The following is a 25,915-nucleotide window of genomic DNA, read 5'->3' as shown; positions in this document are numbered from 1 at the left end:
ACGACTGGAGATATATCGAGATTGGGTCTCCAAGACCCTTATGAAGCAAAAGGGTTAAAATCCCTGTGTGGTGGCGGCGTGCCGTCCTCCCATCCCTCCCTTGGCTTGTATGTTTTCTTTCTTTCTTGTGGGTCTGGGAGGGAGGGAGTGGGGTGCAGGTTGCTCACCCACGGCACCGGGCCGGTGCTTGCACTTTGAATGCCGTGGGGCTCCTGCCCGTGTCCGGGCGTGGAGATGCGAGGGTCGCCCCCCCTTGCCCCACCACTTTGTGTGTGTGGAGACGTTTACCTTACCTTACCTTACCTTCTTGTGGGTATCCCTGTGTGGTGGTGGTGTGCCGTCCTCCCATCCGCCCCGCGAGCGTCCCTTTGGGCTATTTGGCCGGGCGGTAAAGCGCAAAGCGGCTCCCTTCGTCCTTGGCGCTTGGGTTGTGTGTTCTTGTGTTTCTCTGATTTTTATTTCTTTCTTTTGGGGAGGTGCGCACGGTGGGTAGAGATGCATCGCGCGGGGCAGACGTCCACTTCCCGCACAAGCGAGTCTTGCCGCACGGTGCGGACGCGATACGCCGACGGAATTCACACGCGCGTAAACATGAGGCGGACGTCCACATCCGGCACAAGCAAGCTGCCGTCCGATCGATAGCGGAGCAGCTCCTCCTCGTCCACGGCGTCCGTGACGGTCACCTCGTATCTGCGGAAGATGGCAGCGAGCGCGGAGCAGAGGAAGGCAAGGGATGTCTCCGCGGCGGTGCATCCGCGGGAGCCCACCCCGAACATGCGCAGCGCGCGACTCTCCCCCTGCGCATCCCTCGCAGCCTTGGACAAGGATGGCAGGGGCCCAGACCGAGGCACGCCAGGGTGCATGGCAAAAACCAGAGAGCCCTCGGGAACGGTCATGCCACGGTACTCGAAGTCTGCGAGAGCCTTTCGCGGGGGGCCGATTGCGAGGGAATAGGGACACTGGCGCATCACAGCTGCAAGCATCCGTGGCAGGCTCGAGCCGTACGGCTTCGAGGAGCTCTCGAGTTCGGAGCGGATCTCAGCCTGGGCAGCGGGATCGAGGGCCAACCGCCGGACGGTCCATTGCATCAGAAGGGGGAAGATCTCGCCACCACCAACGCAGGCGGAGACAAGCAACGGGAGGACCTCTTCACACTCAGCGTCGCTTCGCCCCGTGCGACGGAGCGCGTCGAGCAAGAGCTCGCGCACACGCTGCGCATAGTCAAGCTTCGTGGCGAACGGGTTGGGTGGGGCATTTGCCCGCTTGCGGTAACCCGCAAGCGACGAGAGGAGCTCGGAGCGCTCCGCAAGCGAGAGAGAGCCATCAAGATTGGTTCCGCCAAAGACGCCGAGCAGTGCACCCAGCATGCAAGCACCCACCGGTCCGGCAGGCCACACTGCGCCATTTGCTCCCTCGGAAGCTCCTGCGGCCACTGCAGCCTCGATGGCGGCGAATAGCTCAGGCTCCATTGAAGCCACTGCAGCGCGAACATCCTTGCCGCCAGCATTTTCAGAGAGCCACCTCTGCTGTTCCTTTCGAATAGGCTGAGCGGCCACGGGGTCGCGCTTCAAGAAGAGGAACTTATCGCCAAACGGGGTCTTTCCGGCGGGCAGCTGGGATCGGCCCGAGCAGGCAGGCAATGAGTACATCTCATCCACCATCGCCTCACTGACCACCCAAACCTGCCGTATGGGGCCGGTCTTGATGGTGAAGATGTCACCGAACTGCTCGCGGTAGTCGAGCAGCACACTCCCGAGGGGCTCGCCACCCATCGAATAACGGAAGAGGAAGTCGGGCGCACCCAACCCTGGCAGCTCGAATGGCCCCGGGAGAGCCTTAGATGCCCGCACGCTGGCACGTGGCCGCCTCGAGATCGCACGGGGTGGTGATCCACGGAAGGGTTGCTGCAAGCCGCTGATATGCGCGGCAGCCAGCGCTCCTATCACCGCTGCCGCGTGCATTGTACACCGGCACCGCTCGGTAACCGGACCGGTGCGGGTCGGAGGCGCGCGCGCGCGCGGGCCGGTGCACGGCGCAGAGACAAAACAAATCGATGCGCTCCGTCTCCCTTCCCTCTTTTGGGTTCCATTTTACAGCCTATTTTGGGCAAGGCGTCTATTCGGTGCTCTGCACGTTAGAGCGTGCGGCAGGCGTGCGGCAGGTATGAGCTCCTCGTCGCTGGGGCTCCCCACAGCCGAAGAGCTGCTCGACAGGCTGGCCCATCTCGAAGGGCTGAAGCAGGAGATGCGGCGGAGAAGTGCCGGCGGCGCCGACAGGTCGGGCCGGTACAGGAAGGTCGACACTGCGCGCCTCTCGTTTATCAACACTGTTGCGATCCCGGACCTGGCGCTGGGGAAGGTCCCGAGCCGCGCCGACTGGGACATGCTCTTTGGTCCGCACGACGACGACCTCTCCGGCCCCGCGAAGCGAGACGCCTACGCTTGGGCGGATGCCCATTACCGGGACGATCGTGCGGTCGCAAGCGCAGTTGCCTGAGCTTTCAAGCGCTCGGCAGCGGACGCTGTTGGAGTGGGTTGAAAGACACCCCGCCTCCTTCAGCAAACCTGTCGATGCGCCGCGCGGTGCGCCCGCTGTTTATCGGTTTGACTTCGGGGTCTTCCGAGACAAAGGCCTGACCGTTGCTGATCTCGCGCGTGACGGTACGGCTCGTGGTCTATTTTCTGGCCAGTCAGTCGGGGGTGGGCCGTACCTGCACTGGGTGGCAGGGTCGACGTTTGCCTGGCGATTTCCGGGCCACATGCAGCTATACCTTGCGTTGCTGCGTCTCAAGCAGACGCCTGTCAGCAGGGATCGGGCCGCCCCACCAGTCGCCCTCGACCTTACCGTGGCGCGTGCCGCTTACCGGGACTACGCCGGCGCGCAGCTCGTACCTCCGCGCGCCGCTGCAGGCTCGCGCTCCCCCCGCCCCCTCCCGTCCCGCGTGTGTGTGCGTCAGGGTTGGTGGACTAATGTTAGAACGGTGTTGGCACGTTAACGGTTAACACCACAGCCGCAGAGGTGTTAGAACGTGCTAACACTGCCACTCGGGAGGTGTTGGCACGCTCCGTTAGAGGGGTGGGGAGGCTAGGCGCGAATTCTTTGAAGGAGCGCTACCAGAGTCCAGAGTTGTCACGCGACCAGGTAAGGTAAGGTAAGGTAAACTTCTCCACACACACGAGGTGGTGGGGCAAGGGGGGGCAACCCTCGCGTCTCCACGTCTGACGACAGGAGCCCCACGGCATTCAAAGTGCAAGGCCCAGTGCGCGTGGGTGAGCGGTGTGTGTGTGTGTGTGTGTGTGTGTGTGTGTGTGTGTGTGTGTGTGTGTGTGTGTGTGTGTGTGTGTGTGTGTGTCTCACGTCACTGCATCCTCCGCCGGTTCCTCCCGTCGCCTCTTCTTTGTTCGAATGTTTTTCAATCCATCCTTCACGAAGCCCTCCCATGTAGCTAGCGTTCTTGGCGAATGTCTCGAAATGGCCAGCAGGCGCTGTCTGCTCGCGGTCTGTGCGGGCCGCTCGTCCTCCTCGCCCTTCTTCCGTCCTCCCGTCCCTCCCCTCCACCATGGCCTTCTCGGCACTTCTTTCTCCATCCGCCTCGCCCTGCCTTTTCGCATCGTGCCGTTCGCCCTCCATTCGGTGACCTCCATGGCTGTCCGCCCCTTTTTGGGTGGCGCTCTCGATACGGTTGCGTCAACCTCGACGTCGCTGTCGCCCTCCCCGTCCCCGCCGGCGTCCGTGCCTCGGTTCGCGTCATCGGTAGCGTCTCCGTTGTTCCCTCGTGCCCCGCCGTCGCCCTCTCTGCTCGGGCCGTTAGCGATTTCGCTCCTCCTGCGTGTCGCCCCTCCGTCCCCTCCCCTTTCTTCGTCGTCATCGTCGCTGTCGCGAAAGCCCTCCGGTCCCTCGATTCCCTCGCCTATCCCCTCCGCTGCGTCGTCCCAGTTTATATCCTCATCCTCTGCGCACGTCGCGTTGGCTTCCTCTCTCCCCCTTTCCTCCCTGCCCCTCTCGCTGTCTGGTGTTAATGGACCCCCTTCCTCTCCCTAGTCGGCCACCTTCCCCGTGAGCGCACCAGCGTGACGGTATCAGATGCGGCGTTGCCCTCGGCCAGTAGATCAGCGGCCGGCGGCGACAGTGGGTCAGCGGGTGCGCGGCCGCAAGAGCGCACTTCGTCAACATCGTCGACGCCGGCTCGGCCCGGCCAAGGCGGTCAGCCGGCCGGCATCAGGCCGAGTGGAGAGCCGTCGCAGTCGAGTGGAGAGCCGTCGCCAGCAGGTTCTGCAACGCCGATGCAGCCGTCGAGCGGACACGGCCAATCGTCGCCTCTCGCGCGCTGGTCCTTCAGCTCGCTGATTGGCTCGCCCACTCGGTGGTTGTCCGGCGGAAGTGCGAGTGGCGTCGCCAGCGGTGCCCCACCTGCTGCTTCGTCGTCAACTGGCGGGCAGCCCACGCCGCAGCCACGCCGCCGTAGGCGATCGCATCGTCCGGCCACCGCCACCGCTGCCGCCTCCGCCGCCGCCTCCGCCTCCGCCTCCGCCTCCGCCTCCGCCTCCGCCTCCGCCGCTCAAGCGCCGGTCGTGCCGGGGGGTGACGGCTGGCGGGAACGGGCGAGGGAGACGAAGAAGAGGAAACGGGAGGAGGAACGGCGTTTATACGATGCGGGCGACCCGACTGCCGTGCGACTGTATGAGGAACGGGCGAAGGAGGAGAAGGAGAAGCGGCGGCGAAAGCGCGAAGGGGGCTCATAGATAGTATATGGCACGCCTTCGGAGTGAGGGAGGGGTTCAGAAGGGTTCAGAAGGGGTTCAGAAGGGGTTCAGAAGGGGGTCAGAAGGGGTTCAGAAGGGGTTCACACCATGATGCAACCGATTGGTTGGCATCCGTAGAGTGAGAGGCGCCAGGGGCCCAGCGCGGCGCCCCTTGAGTGCTTTATCCCTATCATTGAAAGTAGCAACCGGGTCGCGCTACACGCTCTCCGAATGGGATTTTCTGCCCTGCCCCTGTCGCAGCCCCGGCTGCCTCCCGGAGGCCCGCCCGGCCATGCAATCCGCCGCCGGACCGCCCGGCGGGTCCAACCCGAAGCGGGCGACCGGCCGTTCGCACCGCTCGGCCGACGGGGCGAGCCCCGCGGCCCTCGATCGCTCGCCCCGGAAGTGGCCCGACCGGCCCACGCGCACGGCCTGGCCTCTACCGCCACTTTCGGCGGCGCAATTTGCGCCTTCATCGCTCTCTGGATCGTCCTGGCACCCATCGGACTCCTCCCGACGGTCGGCGGCGCCCACTCCGTGCACTTTGAGTCAGACTCGCTCTTCGGCAGGCACGCTCTTCGGCGAAAAGTCGCCGCCGGCTGTCCACGCCGAGCCAGCCAGTTGCCGGCTCGCACGGCAGCCTCTTCCTCTCGACCAGCCTCAACTTCGACACGGTCATCATTTTGTCGCTGCGTGCTCGTGGCGAGCCGGGCGGCGGTCAAAGTTTGCCCAAACGAGCGCCAGGCGATAGTCCCGTCTCTGTTCGCCCTGTGCATGTCAGGCCAGGCTGCAGCGGGGCACGACCATCGTGCTGCCCTGTTGCAGCCTGACGTTTCCCACTGTGCACAGCCGCCAGAGCACCACCACCGCCCGGCATCGTGTCACGGCGAGCTCCTTCTGCACCCGTTCGCGAGGCTCTTGCGCTGGCACACTTCGGCCTTCCGCTGCTCGCGTTCGGCGAGCTCTTCTCCGCACTCCTGCCACGGTGCCGTCGCCACACACCTTCTGGCCGGCCTGAGCCACGCGGACTCGACCTCTCTCTCTCTCTCTGGTGCACGCCACGGGCCGCGGAGGCAGCGTTGCTGGCACAGAGCACAGTCGAGCTGGAGTATCCGCTTCTTGATGCTTCTGCGGTCAAGCTTGACCTTATGTGACATGATATGCCACAAGAATGCATGCTCTCACCCCTCAAAGTGTCGAATTTTTGTTTAGTACTGGTGACCCGACACCGGTGGCCCCGGGTGCGGCCCGATAGTACCGTGCCGATAGTACCGTTGTGCCTTTCTTCTCAAACGAACGCACTTCGAGGTTCGACAATCGCTAAAAGATGCTTATGGGGCACCGCTGCGACTCCCTTGGAGATGCCTGAGGCCACCCCAACCAGTCCCCAGGCGAAGCCTTACGTGGACGAATTCAAACCCTTTTCCTGGCTCACAAGCTAAAGATGTTCACGGGCCCCCACACACGGAGCTCGGAGGTCTCCGCGTACTCTTTAGCTGTACTAGTCTAGGCAGGGGTTGGACGAATTCAATCCTCTTTTTGTTTTTAGGTGTATTGTTGGCAAATCAAGACACAGAGCTCACACAGAATCACAGCGGGAGGAAAGCGGCGAGTCGCAATTCCCTACTTTTTGTTCGTCTACCCACATTAGCAACTTCGTGCTCATGTCAACGCCACACCAGCGCTAGCCCATTGATTCAACCCCGCCCCCATTGGGGGCGGGGCCCTTCAAGGGCCCAACTCTAGTCCCTATCATTGAAAGTAGCAGAGGGGTCGGACCACACGCTCTCCGAATGGGATTTTCTGCCCTGCCCCTGTCACGGCCCCGCCTGCCTCCCGGAGGCCCGCCCGGCCATGCAATCCGCCGCCGGACCGCCCGGCGGGTCCAACCCGAAGCGGGCGACCGGCCGTTCGCACCGCTCGGCCGACGGGGCAAGCCCCGCGGCCCTCGATCGCTCGCCCCGGGAAGTGGCCCGACCGGCCCACGCGCACGGCCTGGCCTCTACCGCCACTTTCGGCGGCGCAATTTGCGCCTTCATCGCTCTCTGGATCGTCCTGGCACCCATCGGACTCCTCCCGACGGTCGGCGGCGCCCACTCCGTGCACTTTGAGTCAGACTCGCTCTTCGGCAGGCACGCTCTTCGGCAAAAAGTCGCCGCCGGCTGTCCACGCCGAGCCAGCCAGTTGCCGGCTCGCACGGCAGCCTCTTCCTCTCGACCAGCCTCAACTTCGACACGGTCATCATTTTGTCGCTGCGTGCTCGTTGCGAGCCGGGCGGCGGTCAAAGTTTGCCCAGACGAGCGCTAGGCGATAGTCCCGTCTCTGTTCGCCCTGTGCATGTCAGGCCAGGCTGCAGCGGGGCACCACCATCGTGCTGCCCTGTTGCAGCCTGACGTTTCCCACTGTGCACAGCCGCCAGAGCACCACCACCGCCCGGCATCGTGTCACGGCGAGCTCCTTCTGCACCCGTTCGCGAGGCTCTTGCGCTGGCACACTTCGGCCTTCCGCTGCTCGCGTTCGGCGAGCTCTTCTCCGCACTCCTGCCACGGTGCCGTCGCCACACACCTTCTGGCCGGCCTGAGCCACGCGGACTCGACTCTCTCCCTCTCTGGTGCACGCCACGGGCCGCGACGGCTGCTGGCAGCCGGCCGGCGTTGCCGGCACAGTCGAGCTGGAGTATCCGCTTCTTGATGCTTCTGCGGTCAAGCTTGACCTTATGTGACATGATATGCCACAATACTGCATGCTCTCACCCCTCAAAGTGTCGAATTTTTGTTTAGTACTGGTGACCCGACACCACGTGACACCGGTGGCCCGATAGTACGGTGTGCCTTTCTTCAAACGAACAGGCTTCGAGGTTCGACAATCGTAAAAAGCTGCTTTTGGGGCACCGCTGCGACTCCATTGGGGATGCCTGAGGCCACCCCAAGCACTCCCCAAGCCTTACGTGGACGAATTCAACCCTACTTTTTGTTCGTCTACCCACATTAGCAACTTCGTGCTCATGTCAACGCCACGCCAGCGCTAGCCCATTCAACCCCGCCCCCATTGGGGGCGGGGCCCTTCAAGGGCCTAACTCTAGTACCGGATTTTGATGTTAGTGGCAAAACCGCGGAACCGAAAATGGCGTTTAATTTTGCGCCCCTGCTGCGCCCCGCCTGCGGCGGCGCTGCGCGCCGCTTACGCGCGCTGCGCGCGCTTTCTTTTCTCTCTTTTCACACTGTAATTTTACGACGTTTGGCCTCACGACCTGCGCGAGTGCAAGATGAGCGGCACCGACGCGGGCGGCTTTGACCTGTCTGGCGCGCTGATGGAGAAGGGCGACTTCTCGGGCACAAACTTCAAGGAGTCACAGCTCTCAAAGGCGTACGCGCCGGGCGCCAAGTTCGACGGCGCCGACTTTTCGAACGGCGTCGTCGACCGAGCATACTTTAACGGCGCGTCGTTCAAGGCGCGTCTGGGCTCCAGCCTGGCCGTGTCTCGGCCGCATCTGAGCCACATCTGAGCCACATCTGAGCCGCACCGCCGCCGCACCTGCGCCGCACTTGCGCCCCACTTCGGCCGCACCAGCTCGCCTCTCCTCTCACCTCCTCGCCCCGCCGCTCTCCCCGCTCCTAAAGGGCGCCGTCTTCAGCAACGCGGTGCTGTCGGGCACGACCTTCGAGAACGCCGACCTGTCCGACACGGACTGGACCGACGCGTACATCGGCATGTTCGACCAGAAGAAGCTGTGCAAGAACCCGACGCTGCAAGGGGAGAACGCAAAGACAGGCGCCCCGCCACACACAAGAGACGCAGATCGGGCCTGGCTGACTCCCTTGGCGGTGCACTCCGATGCCCCTGGGACAGCCCCCGAGAACACACCCATCCACTCCCTCCCTCGAGCTCCAGCCGCTACACGCCCTCCCGTTCGTGCCCGCGCGATGCGCCGGAACACTCACGGTCCAGTATCCACTTGGTACTACCCTGACCTGCGATTCTTGACTTGCGATTCTTGACTTGCGATTCAGACCGTGCCTCTCGCACCGCTAGGCGCCCCGACGCGCGAATCGGCAGGGTGCGGGCCGAGCGCATGAGCTGTACCAGTCGCCTGGCACGATGCCCCCCCCCCCCTCCCGCGGGCTGACGGCCACTCCTCGATTTTGTGTACCCTCCGTGTCGTCTCTGTTAGCTCTCACTGTCCGGATCTCTGTGTGCTGCCGGTGACGCGAGGTCGAGTCAGTCGCTCCGCTGCGCATCGCTCGCGCGCGGAAACATCCGAAACGTTCTGTGTGATTTAAGATACTCGCTTCTCGGGTCCGTTGGCCTCTTTCGTAGGGAAGAATTTTGATACCCGTCAAGACGCCTGCTGGGGGCAGCTTCGCGATGAAGCCGTCTGCTCCCCCCAGCAAGGCACACACAAGACAGATAGGAGGAGAAAGGGGATGGTGGTGGGTTCGACGAGGCGAGAGAGCGCGCACAGACTGACGTCAGCTACGCTCCTGAAGGACACCTCTGAAAGGCACCTTCGTCTGAGGACGGCGTCTGAAGACGACGGCCTCTGGTCAGATTCGGTCTCGTCGCTAGACTCCGATTTCTCTTTGTCAGGCCATGTGCCGCTCGCTCGTCCGCCCAAGTGACTTGGACGCGCGGTCGAGGGCACCCCACCGTTCCTGGGGCGCGCTGGCGCTCACCGCTGGCGCTCACCAGCGGTCACCCCCCACCCATCCACCCTTTTGTCTTTGAGGCTGTCGCTCCGAGAAAACTTGTCTCGCAGCTGCGAGAAATTACCTTCTCGGGTCCGTTGGCCTCTTTCGTAGGGAAGAATTTTGATACCCGTCAAGACGCCTGCTGGGGGCAGCTTCGCGATGAAGCCGTCTGCTCCCCACTTGTCAACAGCAGGCGCTGGCGCCATCGACGTATCAACGTTCCTCCCACATGATGTTGACAGGGTGGGCGGGTGGTCCATCCATTTGCTCCAAGGTAATCGCAAGCAGACCGCATGGCTTGGCTGCGACGGCGACTGACAGAACTGCGAGAACTGCGACGGCGACTGCCAGGACTGCGATCCGCCTCGGGCATACAGGTAGTGCAGCGGGCACGCGGTCGAACACGCCTTCAGAGCGCGCGCCGAAGCGAGCACCAACACCGCTCGTCGAGCCGCCGTCGATGGCGGTGGCGGCAGCCCCGCCGGCGCCCTCGAGAGTGGCCCAGCCGCACACACACGCGAGCGCTCGCCGCCCCCCCCCTCAAAGAGGCGGGGTGGTGACGGGCGCCCGCGGCTGGTGCACGAGCGGCGATGGTGTTGCCCGCCCGCCGAGCCGCGCGTGGGCAGCGCAGGGGCAGCGCGAGCAGCCACGACATGGTGCGGTAGCAGCGCCGCGCCCGGCGCACCAGCGGCGGCGGCAGCTTTGAGCCCGGCCGCAAATCGCCTCGGGCATACAGGCAGTGCAGCGGGCATGCGGCCGGGCACCGCCTCCAGAGCGTGCGCCGAGACGAGCACCCAATACCGCTCGCCGAGCCGCCGCCGCGGCAGCGGACGGCGCCGCGGCCCGGCCGGCAGCATGTCGCCAAGGGGGGGAGGCGAGCGCGCCCCACCGACGGTAAGGGGTACTGCCAGGCCCACTCGCCGGGCGCCGGGACGAGGAAAGGCGAGCTGGCCCGATGGCCAGCTGACCCGAAGGCGAGCTGGCCCGATGGCCAGCTGGCCCGAAGGCGAGCTGGCCCGATGGACGCAATGTCCCGATGGACGCAATGTCCCGATGGACGCAATGTCCCGATGGCCAACTGACCCGAAGGCGAGCTGTCCCGATGGACGCAATGTCCCGATGGCCAACTGACCCGAAGGCGAGCTGTCCCGATGGACGCAATGTCCCGATGGCCAACTGACCCGAAGGCGAGCTGTCCCGATGGACGCAATGTCCCGATGGCCAACTGACCCGAAGGCGAGCTGTCCCGATGGACGCAATGTCCCGATGGCCAACTGACCCGAAGGCGAGCTGTCCCGATGGACGCAATGTCCCGATGGCCAACTGACCCGAAGGCGAGCTGTCCCGATGGACGCAATGTCCCGATGGCCAACTGACCCGAAGGCGAGCTGTCCCGATGGACGCAATGTCCCGATGGCCAACTGACCCGAAGGCGAGCTGTCCCGATGGACGCAATGTCCCGATGGCCAGCTGACCCGAAGGCGAGCTGTCCCGATGGACGCAATGTCCCGATGGACGCAATGTCCCGATGGACGCAATGTCCCGATGGCCAGCTGACCCGAAGGCGAGCTGTCCCAATGGACGCAATGTCCCGATGGCCAGCTGACCCGAAGGCGAGCTGTCCCGATGGACGCAATGTCCCGATGGCCAGCTGACCCGAAGGCGAGCCGTCCCGATGGACGCAATGTCCCGATGGCCAGCTGACCCGAAGGCGAGCTGTCCCGATGGACGCAATGTCCCGATGGCCAGCTGACCCGAAGGCGAGCTGTCCCGATGGACGCAATGTCCCGATGGCCAGCTGACCCGAAGGCGAGCTGTCCCGATGGACGCAATGTCCCGATGGCCAGCTGACCCGAAGGCGAGCTGTCCCGATGGACGCAATGTCCCGATGGCCAGCTGACCCGAAGGCGAGCTGTCCCGATGGACGCAATGTCCCGATGGCCAGCTGACCCGAAGGCGAGCTGGCCCGATGGACGCAATGTCCCGATGGACGCAATGTCCCGATGGACGCAATGTCCCACCGCTGCGCCCGGTGAGTGAGTGAGCGACGGCGACAGCTCTGAGCTCAGCCGCACATCGCCTCGGGCACGCAGGCAGTGCAGCGGGCGTGCAGCCGAGCACGCCTCCAGAGCGTGCGCCGAAGTGAGCATCAACGCCGCTCGCCGACCCGCCGTCGAGCGTAGCGGGCTGGGCCGCGGCCCGGCCGGCAGCACGCGTCGCCAAGAGGGTGGGGCGAGGGTGCCCCACCGACGGCAGGAGATGCTGTCAGGTCCAGTCGCCGGGCGCCGGGACGAGGGGAGAGTGCTGCCACCGAGGCGGATAGCACTGCAGACCGCCACATCGCTGCAGAGCACGTCGGCGGCGGGCTAGCCCCGGCGGCACGTTGCGCGGAGTGAGACGGCAGCGGCGGCGGCGTGCGAAGGCGCCGCAAAGCGGGAGCGCCGGGCCAGCGGGGGGCTTGCGCCCAGGGCAAGTTCCTTGCCGAGCATTGGGCGCGACGCTCTCGTCGGCGCGGCCGGGGAGGCGACCGCGGCGCAGTGCCCGCTCAAGTAGAGCGGCGGCGGTGGCGGCGGCCCCGCCGGCGCCCTCGAGAGTGGCGCAGCCGCACGCACACGCGAGCGCTCGCCGCCCCCCCCCAGAGAGGCGGGGTGGTGACGGGCGCCCGCGGCTGGTGCACGAGCGGGGATGGGGCCGCCCGCCCGCCGAGCCGCGCGTGGGCAGCGCAGAGGCAGCGCGAGCAGCCACGCCACGGCGCGGTAGCAGCGCCGCGCCCGGTGCACCAGCGACGGCGGCAGCTCTGAGCCCGGCCGCAAACCGCCTCGGGCATACAGGCAGTGCAGCGGGCATGCGACCGGGCATCGCCTCCAGAGCGTGCGCCGAGACGAGCACCCAATACCGCTCGCCGAGCCGCCGCCGCGGCAGCGGACGGCGCCGCGGCCCGGCCGGCAGCACGTCGCCAAGGGGGGGAGGCGAGCGCGCCCCACCGACGGTAAGGGGCACTGCCAGGCCCACTCGCCGGGCGCCGGGACGAGGAGAGGCGCACTGCCGTCAGCGCGGCGGATCGCACTGCAGACCGCAACGTCGCCGTACATATTGGCGGCGGGCGAAGACGAGCGTCGCGTCGCGCGGAGCGAGACGGTAGCGGCGGCGGCGTGTGAGAGCGGCAGAGGCGCTGCAAGGCGTGAGCGAAGGGCTGGGAGGCTCTCGCTCCTTAGCAAGCGCCCTGCCGAGCGCTGAGCGCGACGCCCTCGTCAGCGAGGCTGGAGAGGCGACCACAGCGCAGCGCGCGTGCAAAGCGGAGCGGCGGCTGGGGCGGCCGCCTCGCAGTCGCCCTCGAGAGTGGTCTGGCGCCCGCACACGTGAGCGCGCGCCGCCCCCCTCCTCCCGGAGAGACGGGACGGCGACGGGTGCCCGCAGCCGCGGCGCACAAGCGGCGACAGTGTCGCCTGCCTGCCGAACCACGAGTAGGCAGCGCAGGGGCACCACGAGCAGCCACGCGGTGGTACCGGCGGCGCTCCCGGCGCCGCAGCGGCGGCGACAGCTCGGAGCTCAGCCGCACATCGCCTCGGGCCCACAGGCAGTGCAGCGGGCACGCGGCCGAGCACGCCTCCAGGCACGCCTCCAGAGCGTGCGCCGAAGTGAGCACCAACGCCGCTCGCCGACCCGCCGTCGAGCGTAGCGGACTGGGCCGCGGCCCGGCCGGCAGCACGCGTCGCCAAGGGGGCGGGGCGAGCGTGCTCCACCGACGGCAGGAGATGCTGTCAGGTCCAGTCGCCGGGCGCCGGGACGAGGGGAGCGCGCTGCCACCGAGGCGGATCGCACTGCGGACCGCCACATCGCTGCAGAGCATGTCGGCGGCGGGCGAACCCCGGCGGCACGTTGCGCGGAGTGAGACGGCAGCGGCGGCGGCGTGCGAAGGCGCCGCAGAGCGGAGGGCGCCGGGCCAGCGGGAGGCTCGCTCCCCGGGCAAGCGACTTGCCGGGCACTGAGGGCGACGCTCTCGTCGGCGCGGCCGGAGAGGCAACCGCGGCGCAGTGCCCGCTCAAGTGGAGCGATGGCGGTGGCGGCAGCCCCGCCGGCGCCCTCGAGAGTGGCGCAGCCGCACGCACACGCGAGCGCTCGCCGCCCCCCCCTCAAAGAGGCGGGGTGGTGACGGGCGCCCGCGGCTGGTGCACGAGTGGCGATAGTGTCGCCCGCCCGCTGAGCCACGCGTGGGCAGCGCAGAGGCAGCGCGAGCAGCCACGACAGGCGCGGTAGCAGCGCCGCGCCGGGGTACTAGCGGCGGCGGCAGCTCTGAGCCCGGCCGCAGATCGCCTCGGGCATACAGGCACCGGCAGAGCGTGCGCCGAAGTGAGCACCAACGCCGCTCGCCGACCCGCCGTCGAGCGTAGCGGGCTGGGCCGCGGCCCGGCCGGCAGCACGCGTCGCCAAGAGGGTGGTGCGAGGGTGCCCCACAGACGGCAGGAGATGCTGTCAGGTCCAGTCGCCGGGCGCCGGGACGAGGGGAGAGTGCTGCCACCGAGGCGGATAGCACTGCAGACCGCCACATCGCTGCAGAGCATGTCGGCGGCGGGCTAGCCCCGGCGGCACGTTGCGCGGAGTGAGACGGCAGCGGCGGCGGCGTGCGAAGGCGCCGCAAAGCGGGAGCGCCGGGCCAGCGGGGGGCTTGCGCCCAGGGCAAGTTCCTCGCCGAGCATTGGGCGCGACGCTCTCGTCGGCGCGGCCGGGGAGGCGACCGTGGCGCAGCGCTCGCTCAAGTAGAGCGGCGGCGGTGGCGGCGGCCCCGCCGGCGCCCTCGAGAGTGGCGCAGCCGCACGCACATGCGAGCGCTCGCCGCCCCCCCCCAGAGAGGCGGGGTGGTGACGGGCGCCCGCGGCTGGTGCACGAGCGGGGATGGCGCCGCCCGCCCGCCGAGCCGCGCGTGGGCAGCGCAGAGGCAGCGCGAGCAGCCACGCCACGGCGCGGTAGCAGCGCCGCGCCCGGTGCACCAGCGACGGCGGCAGCTCTGAGCCCGGCCGCAAACCGTCTCGGGCATACAGGCAGTGCAGCGGGCATGCGACCGGGCACCGCCTCCAGAGCGTGCGCCGAGACGAGCACCCAATACCGCTCGCCGAGCCGCCGCCGCGGCAGCGGACGGCGCCGCGGCCCGGCCGGCAGCACGTCGCCAAGGGGGGGAGGCGAGCGCGCCCCACCGACGGTAAGGGGCACTGCCCGGCCCACTCGCCGGGCGCCGGGACGAGGAGAGGCGCACTGCCGTCAGCGCGGCGGATCGCACTGCAGACCGCAACGTCGCCGTACATATTGGCGGCGGCCGAAGACGAGCGTCGCGTCGCGCGGAGCGAGACGGTAGCGGCGGCGGCGTGTGAGAGCGGCAGAGGCGCTGCAAGGCGTGAGCGACGGGCTGGGAGGCTCTCGCTCCTCAGCAAGCGCCCTGCCGAGCGCTGAGCGCGACGCCCTCGTCAGCGAGGCTGGAGAGGCGACCACAGCGCAGCGCGCGTGCAAAGCGGAGCGGCGGCTGGGGCGGCCGCCTCGCAGTCGCCCTCGAAAGTGGTCTGGCGCCCGCACACGTGAGCGCACGCCGCCCCCCTCCTCCCGGAGAGACGGGACGGCGACGGGTGCCCGCAGCCGGCGCACGAGCGGCGACAGTGTCGCCTGCCTGCCGAACCACGAGTAGGCAGCGCAGGGGCACCACGAGCAGCCACGCGGTGGTACCGGCGGCGCTCCCGGCGCCGCAGCGGCGGCGACAGCTCGGAGCTCAGCCGCACATCGCCTCGGGCCCACAGGCAGTGCAGCGGGCACGCGGCCGAGCACGCCTCCAGGCACGCCTCCGGAGCGTGCGCCGAAGTGAGCACCAACGCCGCTCGCCGACCCGCCGTCGAGCGTAGCGGACTGGGCCGCGGCCCGGCCGGCAGCACGCGTCGCCAAGGGGGAGGGGCGAGCGTGCTCCACCGACGGCAGGAGATGCTGTCAGGTCCAGTCGCCGGGCGCCGGGACGAGGGGAGCGCGCTGCCACCGAGGCGGATCGCACTGCAGACCGCCACATCGCTGCAGAGCATGTCGGCGGCGGGCGAACCCCGGCGGCACGTTGCGCGGAGTGAGACGGCAGCGGCGGCGGCGTGCGAAGGCGCCGCGGAGCGGAGGGCGCCGGGCCAGCGGGAGGCTCGCTCCCCGGGCAAGCGACTTGCCGGGCACTGAGGGCGACGCTCTCGTCGGCGCGGCCGGAGAGGCAACCGCGGCGCAGTGCCCGCTCAAGTAGAGCGATGGCGGTGGCGGCAGCCCCGCCGGCGCCCTCGAGAGTGGCGCAGCCGCACACACACGCGAGCGCTCGCCGCCCCCCCCTCAAAGAGGCGGGGTGGTGACGGGCGCCCGCGGCTGGCGCACGGGCGGCGATGGTGTCGCCCGCCCGCCGAGCCGCGCGTGGGCAGCGCAGAGGCAGCGCGAGCAGCCACGACATGGCTCGGTAGCAGCGCCGCGCCCAGGGCACCAGCGGCGGCGGCAGCTCGGAGCCCGGCCGCAGATCGCCTCGGGCATACAGGCACAGGCAGTGCGGCGGGCATGCGGCCGGACACGCCTCCAGAGCGCGCGCCGAAGCGAGCATCGGCACCGCTCGCCGAGCCGCCGTCGAGGCAGCGGACTGCGCCGCGGCCCGGCCGGCAGCGCGTCGCCAAGCGAGAGGCGAGCGTGCCACGCCGACGGCAAGAGGTAGCGCCGGGTCCATTCGCCGGGAGCGGGATGAGGAGAGCGCGCTGCTGCCACCGCGGCGGATCGCACCGCAAAACGCAGCGTCGCCGCAAGCGCGTCGGCGGCAGTGAGCACGAGCGTTTCGTCGCGCAGAACGAGACGGCAGCGGTGGCGGCATGCGAGGGCGGCGGCGGCGCCGCAAGCGGACGCGACGGGCCAGGAGGCTCTCGCTCCTCGGGCAGGAGCCTCGCCGAGCACTGAGCACGACGCCCTCGTCGGCGAGGCTGGAGAGGCGAGACCACGGCGCGGCGCACGCTTAGAGCAGAGCGGCTGCGGGGCAGCGGCCTCGCCGTCGTCCGGCCGCACGCACCCGCACACACGCGCGCGCCGCCCGCCGCCCTTTCCATAGAGACGGGGTGGAAATGAGCGGCCGCGGCTGGCCCGCGAGTGGCGATGGTGCCGCCCGCCGGCCGAGCCACGTGTTGGCAGCGCGCAGAGGCCGCGCGAGCGGCCACGCCGTGGTGCTGGCGGCGCTGCGCCCGGTGAGTGAGTGAGCGACGCCGACAGCTCTGAGCTCAGCCGCACATCGCCTCGGGCACGCAGGCAGTGCAGCGGGCGTGCAGCCGAGCACGCCTCCAGAGCGTGCGCCGAAGTGAGCACCAACGCTGCTCGCCGACCCGCCGTCGAGCGTAGTGGACTGGGCCCCGGCCCGGCCGGCAGCACGCGTCGCCAAGAGGGTGGGGCGAGGGTGCCCCACCGACGGCAGGAGATGCTGTCAGGTCCAGTCGCCGGGCGCCGGGACGAGGGGAGCGTGCTGCCACCGAGGCGGATAGCACTGCAGACCGCCACATCGCTGCAGAGCATGTCGGCGGCGGGCTAGCCCCGGCGGCACGCTGCGCGGAGTGAGACGGCAGCGGCGGCGGCGTGCGAAGGCGCCGCAAAGCGGGAGCGCCGGGCCAGCGGGGGGCTTGCGCCCAGGGCAAGTTCCTCACCGAGCATTTGGGCGCGACGCTCTCGTCGGCGCGGCCGGGGAGGCGACCGCGGCGCAGTGCCCGCTCAAGTAGAGCGGCGGCGGTGGCGGCGGCCCCGCCGGCGCCCTCGAGAGTGGCGCAGCCGCACGCACACGCGAGCGCTCGCCACCCCCCCCCAGAGAGGCGGGGTGGTGACGGGCGCCCGCGGCTGGTGCACGAGCGGGGATGGCGTCGCCCGCCCGCCGAGCCGCGCGTGGGCAGCGCAGGGGCAGCGCGAGCAGCCACGCCACGGCGCGGTAGCAGCGCCGCGCCCGGTGCACCAGCGACGGCGGCAGCTCTGAGCCCGGCCGCAAACCGTCTCGGGCATACAGGCAGTGCAGCGGGCATGCGACCGGGCACCGCCTCCAGAGCGTGCGCCGAGACGAGCACCCAATACCGCTCGCCGAGCCACCGCCGCGGCAGCGGACTGCGCCGCGGCCCGGCCGGCAGCGCGTCGCCAAGCGAGAGGCGAGCGTGCCACGCCGACGGCAAGAGGTAGCGCCGGGTCCACTCGCCGGGAGCGGGACGAGGAGAGCGCGCTGCTGCCACCGCGGCGGGTCGCGCCGCAGAACGCAGCGTCGCCGCAAGCGCGTCGGCGGCAGTGAACACGAGCGTTTCGTCGCGCAGAACGAGACGGCAGCGGTGGCGGCATGCGAGGGCGGCGGCGGCGCCGCAAGCGGACGCGACGGGCCAGGAGGCTCTCGCTCCTCGGGCAGGCGCCTCGCTGAGCGCTGAGCACGACGCCCTCGTCGGCGAGGCTGGAGAGGCGGGACCACGGCGCGGCGCACGCTTAAAGCAGAGCGGCTGCGGGGCGGCGGCCTCGCCGTCGTCCGGCCGCACGCACCCGCGCACACGCGCGCGCCCGCCACCCTTTCCACAGAGACGGGGTGGCAATGAGCGGCCGCGGCTGGCCCGCGAGTGGCGACGGTGCCGCCCGCCGGCCGAGCCGCGCGTGGGCAGCGCGCAGAGGCCGCGCGAGCGGCCATGCCGTGGTGCTGGCGGCGCTGCGCCCGGTGAGTGAGTGAGCGACGGCGACAGCTCTGAGCTCAGCCGCACATCGCCTCGGGCACACCGACAGGGCGGGCATGCGACCAGGGCGTGCGCCGGAGCGAGCGCCAACGCCGCTCGCCGAGCTGCCGTCGAGGCAGTGGAAGGCGCCGCGGACTGGGTCGCGGCGCGATCGGCAGCACGCGCCGGCAGGGGCGAGCCGAGCGTGCCCCGCCGACGGCGGAGGTGTTGCCGGGTCCACTCGCCGGGCGCCGGGACAAGGGGAGCGCGCTGCCGCCACAGCGGCGGGTCGCACTGCAGACCGCCACGTTTCCGTAGAGTAGTCGGCGGCGGGCGATTCCCGACAGCACGTCGCGTGAGGCGAGACAGCAGCGGCGGCGGCGTGCGAGGGCAGCGGCGCCGCCGCAAAGCGGGCGCGACGGGTCAGGAGGCTCTCGCCCTTCGGGCAAGCGCCTTGCCGCGAGCGCCGAACCCGACGCCCTCGTCGGTGCGGCTGGAGAAGTGATTCTGGCGCAGCGCGCACTCGAGGCGGCGGCGGTGGCGGCAGCCTCGCCGTCGCCCTCGAGAGTGGTCCAGCCGCACACACACGTGAGCGCTCGCCGCCCCCCCCCCCCCCCCAAAAAGAGGCGGTCGGGCGATGAGCGCCCGCGGCTGGCGCACAAGCAGCGATAGTGCTGCCCGCCCGCTGAGCCGTGAGTGGGCAGCGCCCAGGCAGCGCGAGCAGCCACGCCGCGGCGCTGACGGCGCCGCGCCCGGCGCACCAGCGAGTCGCACACCGCCTCGGGCCCACGGGCAATCTGTGCAGCGGGTGTGCGGCCGAGGATGCCTCCGGAGCGTGCATCGAAGTGTGCGCCAACGCCGACAAACATGGCGATCTGGCGATGCGCAGCGGCCGCGCGGCGCTCCACATGGCAGTCGCGGCCCAGCCAGAAGAGTCGGGAAGCCGCAGCGGGCTTCGGGCTGATGCGGGCCACGAGCGGGCGCCGCTGCGAGCACGGCAGCCACGGCAGAGCCATGCGAGGATCCCGTCTCCAGCGAAACTCCCCTTCCTCAAAATCAATCCCAAACTTCGACGAGGCGAGAGAGCGCGCACAGACTGACGTCAGCTACGCTCCTGAAGGACACCTCTGAAAGGCACCTTCGTCTGAGGACGGCGTCTGAAGACGACGGCCTCTGGTCAGATTCGGTCTCGTCGCTAGACTCCGATTTCTCTTTGTCAGGCCATGTGCCGCTCGCTCGTCCGCCCAAGTGACTTGGACGCGCGGTCGAGGGCACCCCACCGTTCCTGGGGCGCGCTGGCGCTCACCGCTGGCGCTCACCAGCGGTCACCCCCCACCCATCCACCCTTTTGTCTTTGAGGCTGTCGCTCCGAGAAAACTTGTCTCGCAGCTGCGAGAAATTACCTTTCAAACGAGACCGCTTAATACATACTCTCGCCAACGCACGCTGTAGATACATGTATATTGGCACACGACGGCGCGCGCACGCTCTCACGTATACAGTCACTCTCTCTCCGCGCGCCGCGACGTGCTGTATATAAATTACTCATGTGCATGAACAAAATATCCTCCTAAGAAAATTGGCTGCGCCTCCGCTCTGCACTGCCTCCATGGCACGGTCCTCAGCGGCCTCCGCAGGCTCCGACGGTGGCTCGAGCTTGGAGCGAAACCCGGTGGGAAAGATTGTTGAGCTAACTAAATTGCAGCACAATGTCAATGAGCGCAAAAAATAACCCCTGGATCTGTATGCGCGCGCACATCCGAACAAGAGGCCTATGTACCGCCGACGTCAGTACCAGTCGGGAGAGGTACCGTATGCTCATCCGCCGTCTCCACAACGACGCGCACCGGCAGCCTGTCCGGATCGCGCAGTAGCTCATGGTCGCGTTCGTAGTGGAAGAGAGCGCTGCCGCTGGGCCCCCACCACCCGCACGCATTCACCTCAATCAGCTTTGCGCGGCCGCTTGAGCTGTCCACGTGCGCATCGACGACGCAGTCCGCGTACGGCGAGAGGGGCGCGAGCTCCTGCCAAAGGCGGATCAGTGATGGCACGGCGGCGCGCGCCGATGCCTCCGTGTGGCCAGCAGCGCGTCGCCAAGTTTGCTGCGAGATGCCGGCCACACGCCCGCCGCATACGATCAGGCGCCACTCGTTGTGCGCGCTGATGCCGTGCTCCCACGGCTGGACGACGAGGTAGCGCGCGCGACCAGCCGCTCCGCCGCTGAGCGACTGCCGCAGCACATCCTCGCTCGAGGTGAGCTCCGTCAGCGCGCTCTGCGCGGTGGCGTGCGGTCGAAGCGGCACGTCGTTCTTCGCCGACTTCTCTGCTGTCTTGACAAACGCTTGGCCGCCGACGGCACGTATCACCTCTGTGAGAGCACTGATCAGAGCCGGCAAACCCTCCAGATCCTCTTCGTTGAGTTTCCTTCCGTTGTACACGGCGTGCCGGATCGCGACTGACTCCAGAACGTCACGGTCGGAAGGCGCGAGAGCGACCAGATGCGCTGCTGGCTGCATGTGTCGCCAGTGATGAAAGGCAAAGCCGGCGTTATATGCATTGTAGAGCGCGCCGCAACCCGCATGCGTGCGAATCTCGGCCGCGTGAGGCACGTCAATCGGAGCCTCGCTCACGGTGACCACCACGGCACCGCTCATGAGAGCTCTATGCTCTGGCGCGAGCGAAGCCCACCAACTCGGGTCGACGCGCACACCATCACAGTCTGCCCGAAACGGCGCCCACTCGTGCAGGTTGCAGCTGTTGCAGACGTCACCGCCGTCTTCAGGAGCAGCACGCACTGCAGCAGCGGCGACGGTCTGCGGTACAACCGAGCCTCCGAACTCATGCACGACACATGCAGCGGGCATCATCGGGTCGCCTGCCAGCCGATCGCCGCAATCGTTACCAGGCGCTGTTCCTAAAGCGAGTGCAGGCGACATGAGGGCGACATCGATCTCAGCCATGCCGCGGCTAGGACGCCAAAAAATAAATCCCCGTAAATTTTCGTTTTCTTTCTTTGTTTCGGCGCCGGGCGTAGAGTGGGCTTCGTCACCCAAGATAAGTACGGTCTGGGACATCTCAGACTTGACACACTGGGCCAGGAGATGTGGTGAGGTGGGAAGCCGGCTTTGTCGGCACCTGGCGTGTGAGTGACACACACACACACACACACACACACACACACACACACAGAGAGAGAGAGAGAGAGAGAGAGAGAGAGAGAGAGAGAGAGAGAGAGAGAGAGAGAGAGAGATTTAGCAATATCAGACAACTCTAACACTCACACGTCATTTGGGGCCTGGAGCCCTGCCCTGTTCACGCGCGCGCGTGACGTGCAGACAGGGTTGCCAGGTGAGAGCGAATGGCGCGGTTCACGCCTCGCACAACAGAGAGAGAGAGATGCGCTCTGCATTGTGTCACACACACACACACACACACACACACACACACACACACACACACACACACACACACACACACACACACACACACACGCACACACACACACACACACACACACACACACACACACACACACACACACACACACACACACACACACACACACACACACACACACACACACACACGTGTGGGTGAGTACTCACCTGGGCGTGTCGCGATGACGTGCCAAGCGCCTTCTTGTTCGGTCCCCCCCCCCTGTTCCCCATGCTTGCTGCCTTGCGGCGGCCAGCGCTTGCCTCGCGCCACACCGCGCTGCCCGCTGGCAGCGCGAGGCTGCTACGCCGCGCCGCGAGCCACGTGGCGCTTCTGGGCTGCGTCGGCTGGTGCTGGGAGCGCGCCGACCGCGCCATGCACATCGAGATGCTTCAGGACAAGCTGGGCGGCGTGGCCACGGTGGAGGCTGCCGTGCTCGGCCAGTCCACGCCGAGCGAGTGCCCTCTGTGCGCTGCTAGCAATCCTTGGATCTTGGGTACGATTGTGAGCGCCGCCGCTCATAGAGTCATAGTCCTACAAGATGTAGGATTGCGAGCGCTACTGCTCGCAATCGGAGGCATGTTGCTCGGATTGTGAGCATTGGATCATTCATCCATTGCTGCTCGCAATCCTAGACTTTGCTCGGATTGTGAGCGCGCTGGTAGTAGTCGTACGTAGGCGTCACCAGTCACCTTGGGAGCGGAGCTGCTCTTAGTCCTAGAAGATGTAGGATTGCGAGCGTAGGTGCTAGCAATCGTACAGAGATGCTACGATTGTTTTGCCGACCGACCTCCGAGCCCAGATAGCGCACCGTGATCCTCGTCGGCATCCGCGCGGGGGCGCCCTGCTGCCGGGCCCCTGGCGGCCCGCCACGTAGGTGCGACGTGCCCGCCGAAACATCGATTCAAACAAACGACGTTCACAGCGCCAATTCGGCCCCAGCTCTTCGGCTCGCTCCGCTCGCCGGTGAGTTGGTTGGTTGCTGGCAGCACCCCAGCACTGGGGGGTCCTGAGAGCTGTTGGTTGCCGCTCGATTCACAGCACTGTGCGAAACTAGGGTTGCAACGGTAAGACGGGGTTCTCTCAATCCTACATCGGGGTTTCGCGAGGAGAGAGGAGAGCGTCCAGAGATATGCCCGGCGGGCCGAGCGCACTGGATCGCCTGATCTCGCGCCTCGGCGACGTCACAAATGGCATGACTCCAAACGGCGAGGAGACCCTCCTCGGGCGCTTGGCCGCCCGCCTCCGCCAACTCGAGCGCCGGATCGACGACGAGTCGGCGGCGCTGCTCTCGCGGCTGACGGCGCGGGACGAGGAGCTGCTCCGCTCGGCCCGCCGGCTGTACCACGCCTGCTCGGTGGTGCCGTGCCTGCTCTACTACCTCCGCACCTCCGAGTCTCCCACCAAATTCCCGGCGACCATCTCCTTCACGATCCGCAAGGGCGTGCCTCGCTGGACGCACCACGCGCTGTGGCTGGCGGGCTGGGCGTGCATGGGCCGCGTCTTCCAGTCGGCAGGCTCGGCCGCGACGCGCCGCTTCGCCGCCGCCATGTTTGCGACTGGAATCTGGACAACCTTCATCTTTCGGCTCGGCGGCGGGCTCTTGTCCGACGCGGCGCACCTGCTCGGCGCCGCCGCCTACATGGTCGACCACGAGGCGCTTTCTTGCGCCGTCGCGCCGCCCTCCCGGCGGATCGCCCTCCGCACTGTCGATGATTGATGACAGTTCATGATGAACAGGTGCTGCTCCGCCTCTGGGCCGTCGCGCCGCCCTACCGCGCCGCCTTCCGCGCCTCGCTCGGCGTGCTGCTCGCCGCCTTCTGGCGCGAGACTAGCCGAGATCTGGCACCTAGCCGAGACTTGCCCGAGACCTCTAGCCGAGACGAGGGAGCACGCGCAACAACAACCACACGAAACGAGTACTGCAACTCCTCCGGCACGTCTGCTCGCGGGATCACAGCCCATCTTCCCTTAGCCCTAGCCACAGCCCAACCCCCGCCCCAACCCTAGGCGCGGCCACCTGCTCGAGCGGAGGCACGGCATAAGCGCAGAGTCCTTTGCCTCGCCTGCAGTGCGGCGGCGGCAGATTGCGGCGGCGCCGCGGACTGCGCAGAGGTGCCTGCTCATCTCGGGTCATCTCGGGTGATCTCAGATGTCATCTCGGGCCATCTCGGGCCATCTCATGTCGTCTCGCGCGTGATCTCGGATGTGATCTCGGGTGCGATCTCGGCCGCAGGAGCCTCTTCCGCGCCGACCTCGCCATCATGCTCTCCGAGAACTTGCTCTTCTCCGCCTTCGTGCAGGGCGGCCGCACCGGCGTCAGCCGCCGCGGTCGGGAGTTGGCCGAGACTGAGCGAGGTTGGACCATGCGTTAGGCATGCTCTCCGGTGTCGAGGCGCGGCGCGGCGGCGGCGGCGGCAGGAGTGGGGGCGGAGCTGGCGACGAGACTAGTGGTCGTTGCGAGGACGGAGGCGGCAAGGGCAAGGCCGTGGGAGAGTTTCGAGAGATACTGCACCACTAGTATGTAGTAACATGACTAAAATTGATTGAAAGCATTCACCGAAGAAAGAACTCTTAGACGTGCACAAACAAACGCGCCCCCCCCACACGCGCAAGAACCCCTATTTTAGGGTGCCCACAGGACCCAAAAAAGAAAATAGCTTTCTCTCGCACCGCCTCAACCCTCATTTTTACCCATCTCACAGTAGAGGTGTCCGTTTTTATTTATTTATTTAAAAGGGGACCGCACGAGAGGCAAATCTCGAATCTGATGTTGGAGTGTTCCAATAGGAGCGAGGCCTCTTCCGTTGGGGGACCGAGTGAATAGGAAACGAGGATTTCCCATTGTGTCCCCTTCGCGTGCGAGCGTGACACTGCACTTTGCGCCGAGCGCCCGCGGCTCAGACCTTGTCGCTTGTGCAGGCCTACACCCTCATTGGGCGCACCGGTCCGGACCGATGGCGCTCGGTGTGGAGCAAGCAAGACCCCCCCCCCATCGGCGCGCGCCCGAGGTTCAAACGGCCGCCAGGAGCACCAAGAGGACTCCTCATGGCTGTGCCCAAGTGGGCTTCGACCGGCCTCGGCTGGGGGGGCGGGTTGTCCCGGTTGCGGACGCGTTCTGCAGCCCCCTGGGCGTGGGTCAGCACCCCAAAACTGCCCCTCGGCGGCATACAGCACTGCCAGCCAGCCTATTCCTCCTCCTCAAGGGCTGTACTATGGCCATATTGCGCCGCCTCCTACTGGCAGCCGGGCGGGCGCGCGCCGCGCGCGCCTCGGCGCGCGCACGGCTCGCAACATTCGAACGAGTACTGCCGCCTGGCCGCCTCAAGGCTGCCGGGCGGCAGTACTCGCCTCGCAAGGCGCGCACCGGCTGCTCTGGCTGCTGCGCCGGCGGCCGCTGCGCTGGCCGCTGCTGCGCTGGCCGCTGCTGCGCTGGCCGGCGAGCGGTACGACCGCCGGCGGCCGCCGCACCCGCGCCTTCCCTCGCCGGCGCCGTCGCGCCGTGCGCGCCCAACTCTGCTGGCACACGGCACGCGTCGTCACTCAGCCGCGGAGTCGAGAACAGGCGGTGCAGCGCGCGAAGCGCGCGCGATCTCGTACTTTCAAGGCTGGATCCGGCCATTCCAAGGGTATACCTTTGACAATCCCCAGCGTCCCTCCCTCCTAGTCACAATCTCAATATCTCGACTCCCCAACAGCAACACGAAGTTTTCCTTTTTTTTTTGGGCCATGTTGCGTGTGGGCCCTGGCGATATTTTAAATAGAGGTGTCGAGGCCTGTCGAGGCCTGTCGAGGCCTGTCGAGGCCTGTCGAGGCCTGTCGAGGCTGAAACCATGCTTGTCCGTGTCGAGGGGTGTCGAGGGGTGTCGAGGGTGTCGAGCGTGTCGAGCGTGTCGAGCGTGTCGAGCGGGTGTCGAGTTGCGTGGTGGCGCAAGGTGTCGAGCGGTGTCGAGCGTCCGTGTGGCTAGCGCGGGGCTATACTCAATAGCAGAACTGCTGTAACCAATGAAACCATCCTCGCCTCTCCCCTAGCTCTCCCCACAGCACACTGCTCCACAGTAGAACACATGAGCTTGCGTCCGAGAGAGGACCGGTTGGAACGCGCAGGCCTGGTGGGGGCCTGGTGGGGGCCTAGGCATCCAGCCTGTTGTTCGCAGCGATCTGCATGGCAGCAAAGCTGCCATCAGCGGGGGTAGCCGCGGCAGCCGCGGCAGCGGCACCCTCCCAGGGCGCCTCCCCTGCCGACACCGCCGCCGTCGCCGCCAGCGCCGCTTTCCGGCGGGCTCGACGGCGGCTGGCCCGGCGGCGAAGGGGGGGGGGTAGGGGGGGATATTAATGTTTTGCAGTCAGA

The 25,915-nt window shown here is 67.6% G+C and overlaps 7 protein-coding genes across 7 annotated transcripts; 3 read left to right on the top strand and 4 right to left on the bottom strand.

Moving 5' to 3' along the window:
• Positions 1 to 575: 575 nt before the first annotated feature.
• On the bottom strand, positions 576 to 1,961 carry EMIHUDRAFT_120046 (hypothetical protein; the record flags this gene model as incomplete). Its single annotated transcript, XM_005765114.1, has 1 exon — positions 576 to 1,961. The coding sequence occupies one exon, from the start codon at positions 1,959 to 1,961 to the stop codon at positions 576 to 578; it is 1,386 nt and encodes a 461-aa protein (XP_005765171.1).
• A 5,121-nt stretch (positions 1,962 to 7,082) lies between these two features.
• EMIHUDRAFT_371251 (hypothetical protein) lies at positions 7,083 to 7,583 on the bottom strand (the record flags this gene model as incomplete). Its single annotated transcript, XM_005765113.1, has 2 exons — positions 7,083 to 7,454; positions 7,545 to 7,583. A coding segment is annotated over one exon (372 nt), but the record flags the coding sequence as incomplete, so codon positions are not given.
• Positions 7,584 to 7,987: 404 nt separating this feature from the next.
• EMIHUDRAFT_419713 (hypothetical protein) lies at positions 7,988 to 9,031 on the top strand. Its single transcript, XM_005765112.1, has 3 exons — positions 7,988 to 8,193; positions 8,363 to 8,513; positions 8,775 to 9,031. The coding sequence occupies exons 1-3, from the start codon at positions 8,008 to 8,010 to the stop codon at positions 8,816 to 8,818; spliced, it is 381 nt and encodes a 126-aa protein (XP_005765169.1). The 5' UTR covers positions 7,988 to 8,007; the 3' UTR covers positions 8,819 to 9,031.
• Positions 9,032 to 9,054: 23 nt separating this feature from the next.
• Positions 9,055 to 11,231, bottom strand: EMIHUDRAFT_371249 (hypothetical protein; the record flags this gene model as incomplete). Its single annotated transcript, XM_005765111.1, has 2 exons — positions 9,055 to 9,449; positions 9,691 to 11,231. A coding segment is annotated over one exon (609 nt), but the record flags the coding sequence as incomplete, so codon positions are not given.
• Positions 11,232 to 19,901: 8,670 nt separating this feature from the next.
• On the bottom strand, positions 19,902 to 21,089 carry EMIHUDRAFT_247309 (hypothetical protein; the record flags this gene model as incomplete). The annotated part of the gene is made up of 1 exon (XM_005765110.1): positions 19,902 to 21,089. One exon carries the CDS (start codon positions 21,087 to 21,089, stop codon positions 19,902 to 19,904), a length of 1,188 nt encoding a protein of 395 aa, XP_005765167.1.
• Positions 21,090 to 21,795: 706 nt separating this feature from the next.
• On the top strand, positions 21,796 to 22,161 carry EMIHUDRAFT_247308 (hypothetical protein; the record flags this gene model as incomplete). Its single annotated transcript, XM_005765109.1, has 1 exon — positions 21,796 to 22,161. One exon carries the CDS (start codon positions 21,796 to 21,798, stop codon positions 22,159 to 22,161), a length of 366 nt encoding a protein of 121 aa, XP_005765166.1.
• Positions 22,162 to 22,680: 519 nt separating this feature from the next.
• On the top strand, positions 22,681 to 24,109 carry EMIHUDRAFT_445946 (hypothetical protein; the record flags this gene model as incomplete). The annotated part of the gene is made up of 4 exons (XM_005765108.1): positions 22,681 to 23,387; positions 23,575 to 23,679; positions 23,801 to 23,868; positions 23,940 to 24,109. A coding segment is annotated over one exon (600 nt), but the record flags the coding sequence as incomplete, so codon positions are not given.
• Between the last annotated feature and the right edge of the window lie 1,806 nt (positions 24,110 to 25,915).

Source organism: Emiliania huxleyi, assembly GCF_000372725.1.
Source record: "Emiliania huxleyi CCMP1516 unplaced genomic scaffold EMIHUscaffold_567, whole genome shotgun sequence".
In the NCBI taxonomy this organism is placed as follows: domain Eukaryota; phylum Haptophyta; order Isochrysidales; family Noelaerhabdaceae; genus Emiliania; species Emiliania huxleyi.
This window is presented reverse-complemented; position numbering and strand designations above follow the sequence as displayed.